General features: G+C 45.4%; 1 protein-coding gene across 4 annotated transcripts in view; it reads left to right on the forward strand.

Annotated features, from left to right (window-relative positions):
* The window catches only part of SMARCD3 (SWI/SNF related, matrix associated, actin dependent regulator of chromatin, subfamily d, member 3), a 67,160-nt gene that overhangs the window by 18,744 nt on the left and 33,311 nt on the right, over positions 1-15,105 (forward strand). The window contains exons 1-2 of one of the 4 annotated variants that reach the window (XM_027669657.1): positions 190-322; positions 12,692-12,909. In XM_027669657.1, the coding sequence (XP_027525458.1) occupies positions 263-322; positions 12,692-12,909 (278 nt within the window). In that variant the 5' untranslated portion in view covers positions 190-262. Of the gene's footprint in view, positions 1-189; positions 323-1,245; positions 1,264-2,049; positions 2,244-12,691; positions 12,910-15,105 lie in introns of those variants that run through there. The other 3 variants (XM_027669659.1, XM_027669656.1, XM_027669658.1) reach the window with 3 other exon arrangements.

Below are 15,105 nucleotides of genomic sequence, written 5' to 3' on the forward strand. Positions count from 1 at the left end.
GGCGGCAGAGCGCGGGGGGACGCGAGGGGGGACCGCGCGCCGCGCCGAGCTCGGAGCCGCCGCCGCCGCCCCTTCCCGCGCCGGGCGGGCGGGGCCGTCACGGTGGCTGCCGGCCCGGAGCCGCTGCGGCCCCGCCGTGGTACCATTTCGCGCGGTGAGGGTCCGCACGGCGCCCCACGAGCAGGGGAACAGCCGCATCCGCACAGGCCCGGGCCGGTGACCCGCCCGCCCGGACCGCCGGCCAGTGCAGCCTGTGAGGACAATGCACGGCGTCTGCCGGGAGCAGGGAGGGGGCTCACACGATGGGAGCCAGCATTTCTGTGTGAGTCTGGGATCTAAAAAACATAGCCGATGCCGGCCCGACACTGCCTTGCCAGCCGTGCTGGCGTCCTTGCCAGCCGTGCTGGCGTGTAGCATCGCCAGCATCAGAGTCATTTAGGTTGGAGAAAACCCTTCAGATGAGTTAACCCAACATTACTACGTCCACCAGACACATAGCAGTTGGTTCCAGATTACACGTGCCTTTAGTTCAGCTAGAACTGCAGGAATAGTTGTAGCACTGAATAAGGCCATGTTACTTTGCTTAGCATGTTCCTTATGAGGGGCTGAGAGGGGGAACAGTGCCCACCCTCCCAGAATTTCTGTGATTCCTATGGGTGTTGCCACACAGTAGCACTTGGATTGGGGTGACCCTAAAAATCAATGGAGCTCGCTGTCTCATCCCCATGTGCAGAAGGCCATGTGATCTTCATGGCTTGCACTTCACTGCTGGACAATGCAGTGTCTTTTCCGTGCTTGTTTTTATTACTGGCTGAGGGCAGAATTTTATTTATTTGTTTCAGATACGACTCTCTTCTGTTTGCAGTCTTGCCAGAAAAGTCACAGCCCCCAGACAAGAGTTTCAAGCAGAGGAAGAGAACAAACCCCTCTTGTAACCTGGCAACATGTCGCCCGTTGCTGTGCTAGGCAGGCCGCGGAGCATCGGCCCCTGCGAGCCGTGGGCACGGGGAGCTGTGGGAGCTGTGGGGAGGCAGAGCGGTGCCCCAGGCCACCACTGCGGGCTCGGCCATCATGGAGGAGCTGCGCTCTGCTCATGGAATGGCCGCCGTGCCGCCAGCGCCGCGCTCGCCCCCGGCCCTCCAGGGCCGCACGGGGGGGTGTCTGCTGGTCTCTTCCCCCTTCCCCTGGGTGGCCCGTGGGCTCCGTTCCAAGCAGCTTCCTGGGATGCCACACGCTGTTGTGCAGGGCTTTGTGTGACAATCGGTGAGCTGCTCATGTCTCACGGCAGCTGTGGTGTTAATAGTTTGTCCGTGCCTGTCAGTCACCTGGGGTCTCTCATGGATCTGTCGCAGTGGTACCAGGGCATCCCGAGGGCGGTCACTGGAGAGCGGCGGTGGGCGCGGGAGCACGGAGGCGAGTCGGGAGCTGTGCCGCCATGCTGCCCCCGGCCCCCTCCCTCCGCCGCTCTCACACTCTTTCTTTCCCCTCGCTCCCACATGCTGTCCCCTCCCTGTTCCCAGCTCCTGCCTCCCGCTGCTTCTCTCTCTTGTCCAGAGGGGTTAGTTCTCGTCTCTCATGCTGGAAATGCTGCCAGCAAATGTTTCTGTGTGCTGCCTGCCAGGTCCCTGGGGAAAGGGCCTGGAAATGCAGTGCGGGAGGAGCAGTGGGAGCAAGGGAAAACCATTGTTTCTCACTGCTCGCCTGCTGCATTTTCTAGTGGGAAAACGTCTCTGTGAGGTGCTGAGCTATGTCACTGCTGGAGTTGCCCCCTCCCCCTTCCTCTTGCCCCAGAATTTCCTATCCCCAGTGCAGAGGAGGAGAGGCTGCAGCACCACCATGGAAAAGCTGAGATGTGTTTTCAATTTGCCTCCTGCTTATCTCTGCTGTTTGGACAGAGAGGTTTAAAAAGCTGGATTTTCTGTCCCTGCAGAGTAAACAGACAGAGCCCGGCAGCACAAACTATTTCTGGCTTATCAGTGGAGGAATGCAGCAGCTGAGGCTGAGTGCGAGTGGGCCGTCAGGAAGGCCCTGAAGGGGCCCCCTCCCCACTCCGCGCTATTAGAAGTGTGAGAGCCCAGCAGGACTCAGAGGGGAGAGTTGGAGAAAAAGGCAGAAAAGGGAAAGAAAGAGGAAGAGAGAGAGTGAGAGAGGCTGAGCAGACCCTGATGGCTACAGACGAAGTTACAGGAGGGGCTCGCAAAGCTACGAAAAGCAAACTTTTTGAGTTTCTGGTCCATGGGGTGGTGAGTCGGGAAAGTTAGTGAGCTGGCTGGCTCTGAATAGAGGGATGAGTGGAAACTGGAGGCTCTGTGCTGGGCTGGATCGGCTCCTGCTGTGTGCTCCTGGGGTGCTGGTAGCTGCCTCACCAGGAGAACACTGGGGTCTGTGGAGCCCCCAGCATAGGCACTGATTCATTGATAATATAGGCTTGTGTCTGGGGGGATGTGTGCTGTGCTTTTTGCTGTGATTCTCCATGAATGGCGAATAGCATGCTTTTGAGTCTGATCATGGTGCAGAATCTGCACTGGATCTAACCCAAATGGGCTTGTAGGACACTTTGTTCTGTAATCAAACTTGTGTTTTGAAAAACAATTCTGATGAAAGCCTGATGAAGCCTTGTGGTGCTGCCTCTGGTTCTTGTCTCCAATCTTGGCTCGTATGTATCCTCTGGCTACTTAACAGGTGACTTTCAGGGGCTTGAAGAGATTAGCTCTGCAGATCTGTAACAGTCTATGGGAACTCACCCACGAGAGAATTTCAGGGTGCCATGCTTAATTAAAGCAATCCTTCATGTCTTTAAAAATGTTCCAGTTTATGTTTAAGAATCAGGTCTTCGATCTCCATTTAAGGGGAAATGCTAACCCTGTTTTGCTGCCATTGGAAACAATGTTCTTTAAATGACTCTTGTGTTTGAGAGCAGTCACCATTTATAACATTTGGATTTTTGGTATTGATACACATTTAACAAATAAGGCTGTCAAAGAGCCCCAAGGAATGCAGATATTGTTTGAATACTGGTAGTCCCCCGTGTTTCTCTTTTGAGGAATCCGGCACCTCCTGTGACACCTTTTTGAAGACATCAGGTGGGGGGGCTCTTGTGCAGAGATCACAGAAGTCTGTGGCGCTCACGGCAGGCTCCCGAGTTGTCTCCACGATTCAGGCTTACTCCAGCTGTGCAGGATTTTGCACGTGTCCTGCAGATCCTGGATATGGTGGGACTTGAAAGGCTAAGAACTTTGAGGTGGCATTCTGTGTTGGTGAGAGCCGTGGAGAGGTGATGTGGTGCCAGTGCACAGGACAGCCTGGTGGCTCTTCGGGGCTCATGGAGGGCAGGTGTGCAGGTGGGAGCAGTGGGTACATGTGGGTTCATCAGGGTGGTCTGGATCAGGATGGCTGTATCTGGGCAGAACCATAGGAAAGTTGTGAGTGTGGCAGATGGGATGGCTTTGCCTTTTCCAAAGTTTCTCTTGACATTTGCCCACCAGTGATCTTGTTTAGCATCAAGAAGAGCGGCAAAAATAGTTATGTGAATCTGCTTATTCCACATCTAGCTGGGCTTCATGTGAAAACAGCACGGAAACCTCTTAAGCCTGGGAAATTTTAATTTATAACAGAATGAATATAGCAGAACTCATTTCCATTACTTATTTGGATGCCAGGAAAGTCTGCCTTTTCTGCCCTGGGAGTTTCGTTGCTAGTGGCATCTTACTTGAATGTATGTGTTAGCCTGGAATATCTGCATGTGTTTGTCATCTTCCTGTTCCTTGTTGCTGAGGCTTCTTGGCTGTTATTCTGGGGCCTGAACATCTCTTGTATCACCCTCTCTTCCATTAGCATCTCCCTTAATTCTGCTTTGTTGCCTGGTTTGTTCTTTCCTTTAGTTTCTTCCTGAGCTCAGGTTCATTTTGATCATAGCAGGGGTTGGGGTACTCACTCTTCCATTATTTAAAAAAGATGAAAAAAGCTATAAGTTCATTTTATCTCTTCAGGCCTTGTGTCCTACCAAATTAGAGAATCTGCCATGCCAGCCAGTACCTTGAGTTTACATAGTGCTGGCTCCTGCATTTAATTACCACCCAAAGTGTGTCAACATCTGAATTAATTCCTTGAAAAATCAAGTTACATAGCAAACTTTAGTGGAATTCCTTGGAGTCAGATTCTGCTCTAATTTCAGGGACCAGTCTTCTCTTGAAATGACTTACTTTTATTCTGTCTATGATAACATTATTTAATTTGATTATTGAAAATTATTTTCTTTACCCCCTCAAAAAATCTGGAGAAGCAAATAATGGTAGAATGTTGAGAGAAATATTTTTTGCCCTGTGGGCACTTAAATGAACAGGGTAATTCTGCAGCATTTCCTAAGGGCAGTCAGCTTCTGGATTCACTTGATCTTTCTGAAAACATATGTTCCTTTGGTAAGGTCACTTTACCCTTTGCTCTTGTGCACCTGATCCTGCCTTTGTTCTTTTCTATATTGCCAGCTTAGAAGATGTCTTCTTCCTTGTTTGTCCCAGGCAAATAGGATCCCCCTGAACGGTGAAATCTCTTAACAGTTAAAAATCTCAAGTTGGATGCTTCATTCTCCTCCTGCTGGAGTCGTTGATAGTTTGTTACACCTCTAGTTAGCACTTGGGCTCTTAAAAAGGTTAAATATCTTTCAGTTATTTATTTTTATAGTACTTTAAAGTGTTTTTTACTCCTATTTCGTTGTTTTGCACATTGTTTTTGTGGGGAGAGAATCTTTTTTCCCCAAAGGCTTCATCCTGTATTTTGTTCTTTTTTTCCTTCTCTATTTCTAGCATTTTTATGGATAAATATGGCTTTAATCACCTCATTTATGTTGATTTATCTCTATTGATGCATTTTCTGCTATCCAGTAGTACCTTTCAGGCAGTCTTTATGACAGCTCTCTAGGTGTCCAGCTGTTGCCTTATATTTTGTTGACTAAGTTATGAATTTTTCTGCAAGCCATTCCTTTCCTGTTTCCTCTATCCCCTAGGCCCTACCATAGGCCTCACTGCTGGCTGAATCCCTTCAATGGATCCTACCTTTGTCTCCCTCCCACCCCCATCTTTTTTTGTTTCTTTCTTTTGTTTTTTTTCTTACTCAAACAGGTATCTGCCCGTTTAGCCCTGGGAAGGTCCACGGTGCAGGTCTTGTCAAAGCTCTTGTCCAGACATCTGTGCTCTTATGACTCGATTGCAGCCCCCTTCCTTCCCTGAGTGCCCTGTGCTGGTGACCTTGCCTGTGTCATCTGCACACAAGACCTGCTGAGAGGTTCGTTTTCTTGTCCTGTTGTTGTGACCTTTTTAATCTGTTTCTGTGTCCTTTTTCGGTTCCCACTTTATCTTCCTTCCGAAGCCAATCTTCTTGCCTTTTATTCACCAGATACCCCTGTAAAGGTCTGTGTCCCTCTGTTAACTATCAAGTCATAGCTGTATTTACAATGTACTTGCTGTCAGTTCAAATCACCTTCTTTTTCCCATAGTCATCTTGGTCTTTGTCCTCTGTGCTATGCTTAGGAAGCTCTCTGTGGTAATATAAGTCCTCGTCCATATTTTTTTTCTGCTAATAGGTGTTATTTCATGGTTCCTGCTAATCTCTACAGTTTAATATTAGTTACACACCAAGATTGCTAATGCATACAAATCTGTATATAACTGATGTTATATCCTTTGCTTATCCTCAATCGTCTTGTTGTTTGCTTACCTGCCTCTCAAGTCTGGTCTTAGAATTTCATGGTAAATACAGAAACTATCTTAAATGAAATGGTATTTAATACAGTGAAAGAAGGTTCTCAGAGCATACCAACATGTAAACAAATATTTAATATAGTGATAAATAACTTGTTACCAGTGTTAGAACAGACAAAATGACAGGTCTGATGCCCCAAAGATAGGTATGGAATGTCTAATAGATTTATCAGTGATTTGGAAAAGGGGATGAGCGATGAATTTCATAAACAAATTTTGCATCTTCTGATATGTTGCTGGGTTTAAATCAATTGTCACCATTCAGGAGGAAGGCTTGGATGTCCTGTGATCTGCCTTAGTGTGTAGCTAATAAGAAGTCAAGTAAACTGTTAGCTTAATTGGGAAGTGGGGCAGGGAATAATGCAAAAGCAATTGTAAATCCGTGGCGTATAGTTACAGGAATGTTTTTCTGATTTTGGTAAACTGTATGACTAACAAACCAAAAGAATGGGAACTTGGAGGGCAGTAGTAGTGGGAGGCCTCTGAAGACTTCATCAATAAGAGAATACGATTTTTTTGTTTTATTTGTAGTATCTAAGCATAGAAACTGATTATGAAGGTTGTAAAATCTCTGTCACTGGAGATTCTTAGGCACTGGTTAAAGAAGTAAACATCTTTCAAAGAGGATGGAGATACTGGTGATATTTCTTTGAGACGAGGAAGGACTGGATGACATCAAGGACTTGTAGTTCAGTATATTATAAAAATGATGTTTGTTTTATTAGAATGGGAAGAACTAAAGATATTTTCCCCAAATTGAATGGTGATCTGTTTTAAGTGGGTAAAAGTGACTATTTCTTCCAGCCAGTCACAGATTTGTAGAGATCACTTCTGGAAGTAGCGAGGTGAGGAGAGTGTGGTGAGGTTGGAAAAAAAGTAGAGCTTTGCTAATGAAAAATATCCCACTAGTTTTTATATTGTCATGGATATCGATACTGTCTTGTCAGAGCATAAGTCAGCTGACACTAGAATAACTAGACAAGAGCGTCATGAACTGTTGGTTTTGGACAGTTTGTTCCACTTCCCTACTACGGGGCGGTTCTCTCTGTGAGGGCATCCTCTGGGAATGGGGCCTTGAACAGAGGCACTGCTTTGCCGTGTGTGTATTCCTTGTTGGGGTAAACAAGGAGATGTTTGGGGTGTGTAGGGCAGCCTGGAGAAATCAAGGGACCTTACTGCAGGCAAGGAGTTTGATTGGGAAGGTACTTGGAGGGCACTGTTAGAGTGAAAACCTTGTACAGCATTTAACTGTGTGAGCAAGCTGCTGGTAGAGACTGAAGGTTTGTCCTTTCCTAGCCCTGGACTGATTGCAGGCTGACAAATAGAGAAAAGTTCACATATAATTAAGAAAAGAAAATGATATTAATTCTAGCCAAGGCTTTAATAGAGATCAGTGTGATTTTGTGCAATATGGGCTTGTTAAACAAATTTGAGTTGCTGATTAAGAGAACTTGTATTTGCTGATGAATGTAGGTGCACAGACGTAATTGATCTGTGGGATGTGTGAATTGCACTTCTCTTTTTTAAAAAAATAAATACTGTAGGAATAAAAAACCAGTCACACTGGATCATTTAGCTCAGTGTGCCTGGTTGCAGGGAGCATGGAAGGCTGCATGGAAGTACAGGAGCAAGGCAAAACCTCGGTGATTCTTCATACAAATACTCTGTGATTTGCAGCTCAGGAGCTTTCTGACCCAAAGCTGCCCTGTGTGTAGTGCCTTTATATGGATTTTATTTATGGACATTAGTCCAATGACGTCTTCCTTAACCCATATAAACTTTTAACATTCAGTGTTTTGTGTCAGGAATTTTTTAGTTTTGCAGCTTATCTTACATAAGGAATTACCTGATCCTGCCAACTGTTGTCTGATTCTTGTAAGGGAAGAGACAATGAGGTCTTGACCAGCCTCTCCTCTCTCAATGCTCCTCTCTCAGGATGCTGCAGAGCTTTGTTGTTCCTCCCTCCCAAAGCCCTTGGCTCCTTTTCACAGAGCCAAGAGGCACATTCTTGTGGTTCCCTTCCATACGTTAGATCACAGCAATGATGTGATCAGGTCTATTAAAGCTGGTGGAACTCAAAGCTGATCTATAGGGTTTGTTCCAAAGAATGTGGTTTTTTTCTTGGTTGCATCCAAATGTTCTACTTGAGGTTGGTGGCTGATTACTCTGAGCTGTGAAGAGACACTCATGAATTAGAAGGATGGTCCCTGACATTTGTCTTGCGTTACAATTCACAGTTCTGTAAATGGGATGTTTTCTAAGTTAAAGACTTTTGGATTGTCGTGAACATTATATAAAAAGAGGTGGAACCTGGAACACTTGGACTTCTAGGTTGTGAGAGCTTTTGGAAAATGGAGAAAGGTGAATATGGCAGAGAAGAAAGAATTGCAGTACTGAATCTCTAAAAGATTCATAGACATTAAAGAAAAAGAAACTTATGAGGTAACATCTGTAGTTACGGGGGGGAGAGAAGCCTTGTACAACTTTTATTTCTTGTACTTCTAGGAGTTCATTTTGAAATAACACATCAAATTGGGAAATAATTTGTGCAGCCAGAAACCTGTTGCCATCAGACCATAACAGTCTAGTTTAAATTTCTTAAGGGTTCCAGGTACTTCTAGTGACCGATTCTTGCCTCCAGACAGCATCTGATGTCTCTTTCTGCTTATGTTTATGCCTTCTAGAAGTCATAGAATGATAGAATGGTTTGGGTTGGAAGGGCCCTTAAAGCTCACCCAGTGCCACCCCCTGCCATGGGCAGGGACACCTTCCACTAGCCCAGGTTGCTCCAAGCCCCATCCAACCTGGCCTTGGGCACTTCCAGGGATGGGGCAGCCAGAGCTTCTCGGGGCAACCTGTGCCATGGCCTCTCTACCCTCTCAGGGAAGAATTCCTTCCCAATATCCCATTCAACCCTGCCCTCTGGCAGTGGGAAGCCATTTTCCACTTGTCCTGTCACTCATGCCCTTGTAAGTAGTCTCTCTCCATCTTTATTGTAGGCTCCCTTCGGTAGCTACTGTAACACCTTGACAAGGTCTGTTGTCTAGCCAAGGTAGGTTCTATTTTTGGTTAAAAAATATGCTGTTTGAATACTTGGTGGTGATTGTTCTCAAGATCTGTCAGTGTCTCTTTAACAAGAATCCAGAGGCTGTTCACCACGAGCCATCAGAGCCTGCAGTGTGGTGCCAAGGTGGATGGAACCTGTCAGGACAGGACATTGCTGTAGGTGCAGCTCAGCGTTCCACTGCAATGCAGCGACTCCCCAGTCTGTTCAATCCCTTTCTGAGGATTTTGTAGGTGTTTTTGATTTTCTTTTCGTGATACTTTTTTTCTGTCCAGGGCACTGTTTGTGCAGAGTAGTACCTGTAAATGGAATCAATGTAGGTAAAAAGGAGATAGGTCTATGGGTAAGAACAGAGATGTGTTGGGGAGAGGAGTCTAGGGTAGATGATTTACCAGGAAGGAGGATGTGTCAGTGCTGTTTGACACTGCAGCCTTCCCTGTGGATGCTACTTGATTAGGACAGCTTCCATCCCTCTGAGGAAGAGGGGAGAAACAGATCCTAACTCATAGACAAATGCACCTCTAAGATCTCTTTCAAAAGCTGTAATGATAATGGGATACTCTTTAGTATCAAGACTTCGGGTTTTTTTTTTAATGTCAGTACTGTGAAAAATATGACGTATTGTCCATCACTGTCTTGACTTGCACATGCATTTGAGAGCAAAATAAGCTTTTGGATAAGGTAAGGTACTGCTTCTATGTCCTTCTTTTATAAGAGTTTAGAGAGAGAAAGCATTTCTGTGTCTTGGGAGTCTGGTGGGCTTGCAGCAGGGAGGTGGTGTAGTGAGTAATGCTTTATCTCTGGGTGATATCGGAGATAGGAATGTGAGAACAGAGGGGAAGAAATGAGGCAGTGGAGAGATGAGATCAAATGTGCTTTTGCTAGAGCTCTCTCCTTGTTCTCATGTTTGTCTTTTCTCTACATTTTTCTATTTTGATGCTTAACAAAGGGAACTGAAGAAAATTCAAAGATGTCAGACCAAGACTGAGAGTAGATCTGGCTTTCTGACTTGGTTCTCCAAGGCTTAAGATGTCCTTTAGAGCAGCAGCAAAGTGGGCCTGCAGTTTGATCCATATGGCCAGTCAGTGTCCGTGAGATGGCTGTGCTCAGGATCTGGGCTTTTCTGAAAGACTGTCAGTGCCCTAGCTGACTGACGGGCAGCAGCCAGCCCAGTGGTCTACCCTTTGCTGGAAGAAGGCCACAATGTGTGGCTTGACAGATGACACAGAGATCTTAAATGCAGGCTCAAGAGAGAAGCATTTTCTGGACCATTTCTGTCTGCTGACTCTCCCTGGGTCAGAGGGTGGGGGCGAGTACGTGGGAACGGAGAACACTGTTCCCTTCCAGCCGTTCTCAGAGCTCCGTGCTCATGGCAGAAGGCGTTTCCAGCTTTGCTCAAAGCTGCAGTTTTGCCTATTTGCTGCCTGCTGCTCTCTCCATGGCCACACCCACCACTGGTTTCTTACAGGCACACTTGTTGAATTCACCTAAACTCACCTTCCTGTGCTGGTCACTCTCATGCCTCAGCCTTGCTTCTCTGTCTGTACCAGTTATAGCCCATATTGGTTCTTTGCTGATCATACATTCCCCTCCTTTCTCTGGTTTCCTTTGTAGATACAAGCACAAGGAGGGTCCAAGACGTGATCAGGGAGGGCACTGAACTGGAGCTACAGTGGATTTGGGTGGTTAATAGGAGATATAGGTCCAAATTATATTTAAAATTATGTTTTGTTATAGTATATTTAATAATTTAATATTTAGAAATTATAAAAAGGATGAGATAAAGATGAAATAAACTTTTTATTATTATTATTTAACTTATTAACTGTGCACAAACCATTTTCTTGGTTTATAATGAAAGCCACCTCCAGTGGCTCGCATACCCTCAGGGGTGCAGGCACCCCACTTTAGAGACCACTAGTATACTTCTCCCAAGTACTTTCTCAGTCTGTAACTGTGGCGCCAGGTATGTCTTCCATGCCGTTAGCACCCCTTTGGAAGGGGGTTCCACAGCCTGATAGCCCCAGTGGGGCAAACTCACCCCTTTGGTGGTCTGAGAGCCTGACCCCTCTGCTGGTGGCCGGGGTTCACTGATCTGGCACAGTCAATCCCCAGCTGCCCTCTCCAGGCCACACCTGATTTTGCAGAGCTCTGGCAAATGCCCCCTTAGATCGCCTTGGATCACCTCTTTCCAGATGGAAAATATATTTACTGTTACTTTTACTTTACTTCCATGGATGCAGTTCCATACATTAAGAATTTCTGTGCCGTTCCTTATCGTTATTTGAGCTCTGCTCTGCCATCACTGAGCTGCAGGAGCCAGAACTGCACACAGCCTTCACATGTGGGCACACCATGGGCAGTGGCACACTGATACTCTCTGTTCCCCCCATTCTCATTTATTTTGTTTAATGGCTTTTTTTGACCTCTAGTAAGCAGTGAACTGATATTTTTTTCTGGAACTGTTTGTTTAAACAAGATCTTGCTTCTGCTGGGCAGCAGTCAGCTCAGGACCCATTGCTTTGTATGTGATACTTGGATTGTTTTTCCCCCATTCACTTCAATATGTATTGAAATACATTTGCATCTTCCTTTTAAGTGTTAAATCTGGCTCATCAAGTCCTTCTGCAGTTCTTTGAAGCTGGCCTTTGTCCCTACCAGTGTGAATAACTTAGCTTTACCAACAAACTTTTTCACTTCCTTACTTTTTTTCTTGCATTTCTTTTGTTCTTTTTTTTTCCCCCAGGTTGTTAAGAATATGCTGAAAAGCAGGAGGCCCAGCAAAATTTTGTGTGTGCGTTCATTTTCAGAACCAATTACTTTTACCTCATTTCTATCCTTTAAACAATTATTTATCCATAATGGATTCCATTGCCTTTTGATTTCCTTAAAAGACTTTGTAGATGGACTTGACTTTCAAAGGTCTTTTGTGTGTGGTTATTCTTATTCACATCCTGGTTCAGATGCCTAGAGGGAGACTGTGTGTGTCTGTATTTTTGCATATACATAGACATATAATAAACATCTTGGTAATTCTTAGTATGAAACTAAGCTCTTCTCTCTGTTTTAAATTGCATTTTAGAGGTGGTAATTGTTTTACTGATGTTTTTCCTTGATGACTATAAACTTGTAGGATTTAGGACTGGGTTTACTGTGTGTCTTGTGCAACGTTAAGCTTGTGATTTGACCCACAGTGTCTCTCCAGAGCACACTGGAGTCAACATAAATGTCAGGGCTTTAGAATGCCTACAGGACCTGCTGACAAACTACCACATCCATTCCATTGTTTTCCTTATTTCAAAGGCTTGATCAGAGATGTGACCTTTTTTAAAGGGTTTGTGTCATGTTAGGAACTTACGCTGCTCTCCATTGTTGGTGAAGGAGAAAGCTCTTAATGGAAAATGTTTGTCGCTGTGTTTCTGTGTTTTGCCTGTGCTGGCTCCTGTCTCCAGCTGCTCAGAGCTGCCTGTTTGGCAGTGCAGAGCCTGCAGTGGGAGCTGAGCAGCTCTGAGCAGCATATGAGCTGCACCACTTTGGGCTGCGCGTGGCTGCCATGGGGCGTTTCCTTTGGGCTGGAAGTAGAGCTTTCAGCTGTAACGTGGCCTGGATATGTTACTGAACACTGAGTGTTTTCCCAAGCCTAGTATTTTTCATCCCTGTTTCCTGTCTACTTTATCCCTGAATGCCTCTTTATGACGTCCAGGAAACACCAGTCACAGAGCTCATGTGCTTTGTGTTGCTGCTTAGTGCTTGTCAGGACGATCAAAATGGGGAACCTGCTGGAGCCAGTGTCTCATGATGTACAAATGTCCTGGCAGCTGGAGAAACAGGGACTAAACTGGCTCTTCTTTCTGTTTTGCTTTTCCTCCAGCGCCCTGGGATGCCATCAGGAGCTCGAATGCCCCATCAGGGGGCTCCCATGGGTCCTCCAGGCCCCCCATACGTCGGAAGCCCCTCCGTGCGACCTGGGATGCCCCAGACTGTGATGGAAACAACAAGAAAACGCACTGCACCACAGCAGGTCCAGCAGCAGCAGGTGCAGCAGCAGGTGCAGCAGCAGCAGCAAGCCACCCAGAACCGAGCTAGGAGGTGAGTGTTCCGGGAGAAAAACACGGGAGGACAATCTGAGGAAGAAAAAGCAGTATCTTTTTAGAAGTAGGTAAGACCTTTAAGATCAAATGAGACAGAGTAGAAGATATACATATTGTCAGTTTTTTAAAGCAGGAAAAACATTGGCAGATTTTACTTTTTACTTTGTTTGTGAATGGTCTTGAACAAACTGACCTTCACTAATGTCTGATTTTGCAGTTACACTGCTTTTACCTTGCAGGTTTGTCGGGCCATGAATCATTCGAGTATATTTAGCCTTTAGGGTTAACAAACAGTTCTCTTCTAATATAGTACAATTATTGTATTATTTGTTACCTGTTCTGTATTGTTGCTCTGATTCTGACTGGCTAACAGAATAGTTTGTAAATGAGACAAGTGGAAAGAATTTTGGTTGGTCATGTGAATATGGGTACTATGGTCACTCAGGAGAGTGGCCATAAAACTTGCAGTTGTCCCAGGCATTCATACATATAAGGTAAAGAAATATGCACAGGAAGTAATTTCATAGAATTAGAGGGATTTTAATAAGGAGTTGTCTTCTTTAAATATGCTTGCTTTGTACGTTGTTGAGTGCATTCTCTCTTAAATAAGTTAGCTAATTTCTTTTTGCAACTTATTAGACCTTAGCAGTCTGGAGTATTATTGAGTGAGGTCCAAACACATGCAGTCACCTAGGTGGGCTACCTTTTGCAAAATCATTATAGGTGTATGTACAGCTTCAGACAGTGTTCTGGTAGTGTCATGGAATCCAGTTGTAGGTAAAACAACTCTCTAAGCTCAGTGCTTCAGGAGCCCTGCTCTGTCGAGGTTATATGCCTTGGATCAGCAAGCCAGACTTGGGCATACTTGTATCTGGGATGCACCTGGAAAGGACACCAATCTTGAGAGTATTAATACATTATGGTTGAAAAAGATTGAACACAGAAGGATGTGCGTGAGTGCAGCATATGAGCACAAGCGATGGATGTGTGTCTTGGAGACCTTGCCCAGCACCAGCCAAACTGCATATTCCACAGCACCTCCCAGGATACTGTCCAGGAAACTGCACAAAATAATGCCCAGCCTTCAGGCACACAGGGTGGATATAACGTGAAAAATTGCCCCTGCTGGATAATTAAGGTAAACTTTATCACTAATTAGTTTCCAGGGAGCATTGAAGGACAGTATTTTCTAAAAGTTAATGGCCTAACTCATGGAAGAAAGCAATTCCCCTCCCCATTTTTAACTGCAGTGCTTCTGGTTCAGGACCCAGCAGTGATCTCTACTACCTTGAGCTCAGCTCACACCAATGCTCCCTGGGTACTCAGGAGAGTTTCTCTGTTCCTTCTGCCATGCCTTCCCTCCAGATAACGTGTTGAATGTTTTCCCTTTGTTTGTTTCCACCTCCCTGTCATTTCTCATTCTGTTTTTTCAGGCACACTTTTCTGGCACTTTGGGTCCAATTCTGGGAGTAATTGAGTTCTATGTCTTCTAGCACGAATGGGCCAAGAAGGTTGTACTTGTCCTTTCTTGGCAGGTTTGATGGAGACAAAAATCTAATTTCTGTAACAGACTCTTGAAGAAATGGTTGAGACCCAAGTTGTTTGGGGACGTTGGTTTGTTACTTACTTTTTAACTGCAAACCTGTGGGGTTTTGCAGGTTGTTGCATGTCCCGCTCCCTTTGGGAGGCTAGGACTTGCTCAGCCTTTACTTCCAGATTCTGTGAAGTGTTTCAGTGCAGATTTGATTTTGTGGGCTGTGGAAGGTGTTGGAGGTTCACACCGAGTAACATTCCAGTCCCATTATTCCTACACTTTTAAAAAGGGACATTGTTCACCTATTAAGTTGGATGTAACTGTATAGATGAATTTTCTGCCCCCAAGGAAGGATATACTTTGCACCTCCAGGCACAAAGAGTTCCTCAGCCTTGGCTTATATGGGGATGGGGAAGACTCTAAGAATCTGGTATTTCAGGCCAGGCTTATTATTAACAAACACAGGAAGAGAATATGTCACACCAGTGCGTGGAAAGACCTTTTATGTGGACATGGCTGATGACTGGCTTCCTGTATGAAGACAGCAGGTGCTTTGCTTTCTCTCGTTTGTCTATCATAGATGGAGTGATTCATCTCCTGCTTAAGATAAAGGCTTCACAAATTACAGAGGTGAAGAATAAGGCCTGAATTCCCTCTTGG

The sequence above is a fragment of the Corapipo altera genome, unplaced genomic scaffold (assembly GCF_003945725.1).
Source record: "Corapipo altera isolate COAL_440 unplaced genomic scaffold, ASM394572v1 310, whole genome shotgun sequence".
NCBI classification, from domain to species: Eukaryota; Metazoa; Chordata; class Aves; order Passeriformes; family Pipridae; genus Corapipo; species Corapipo altera.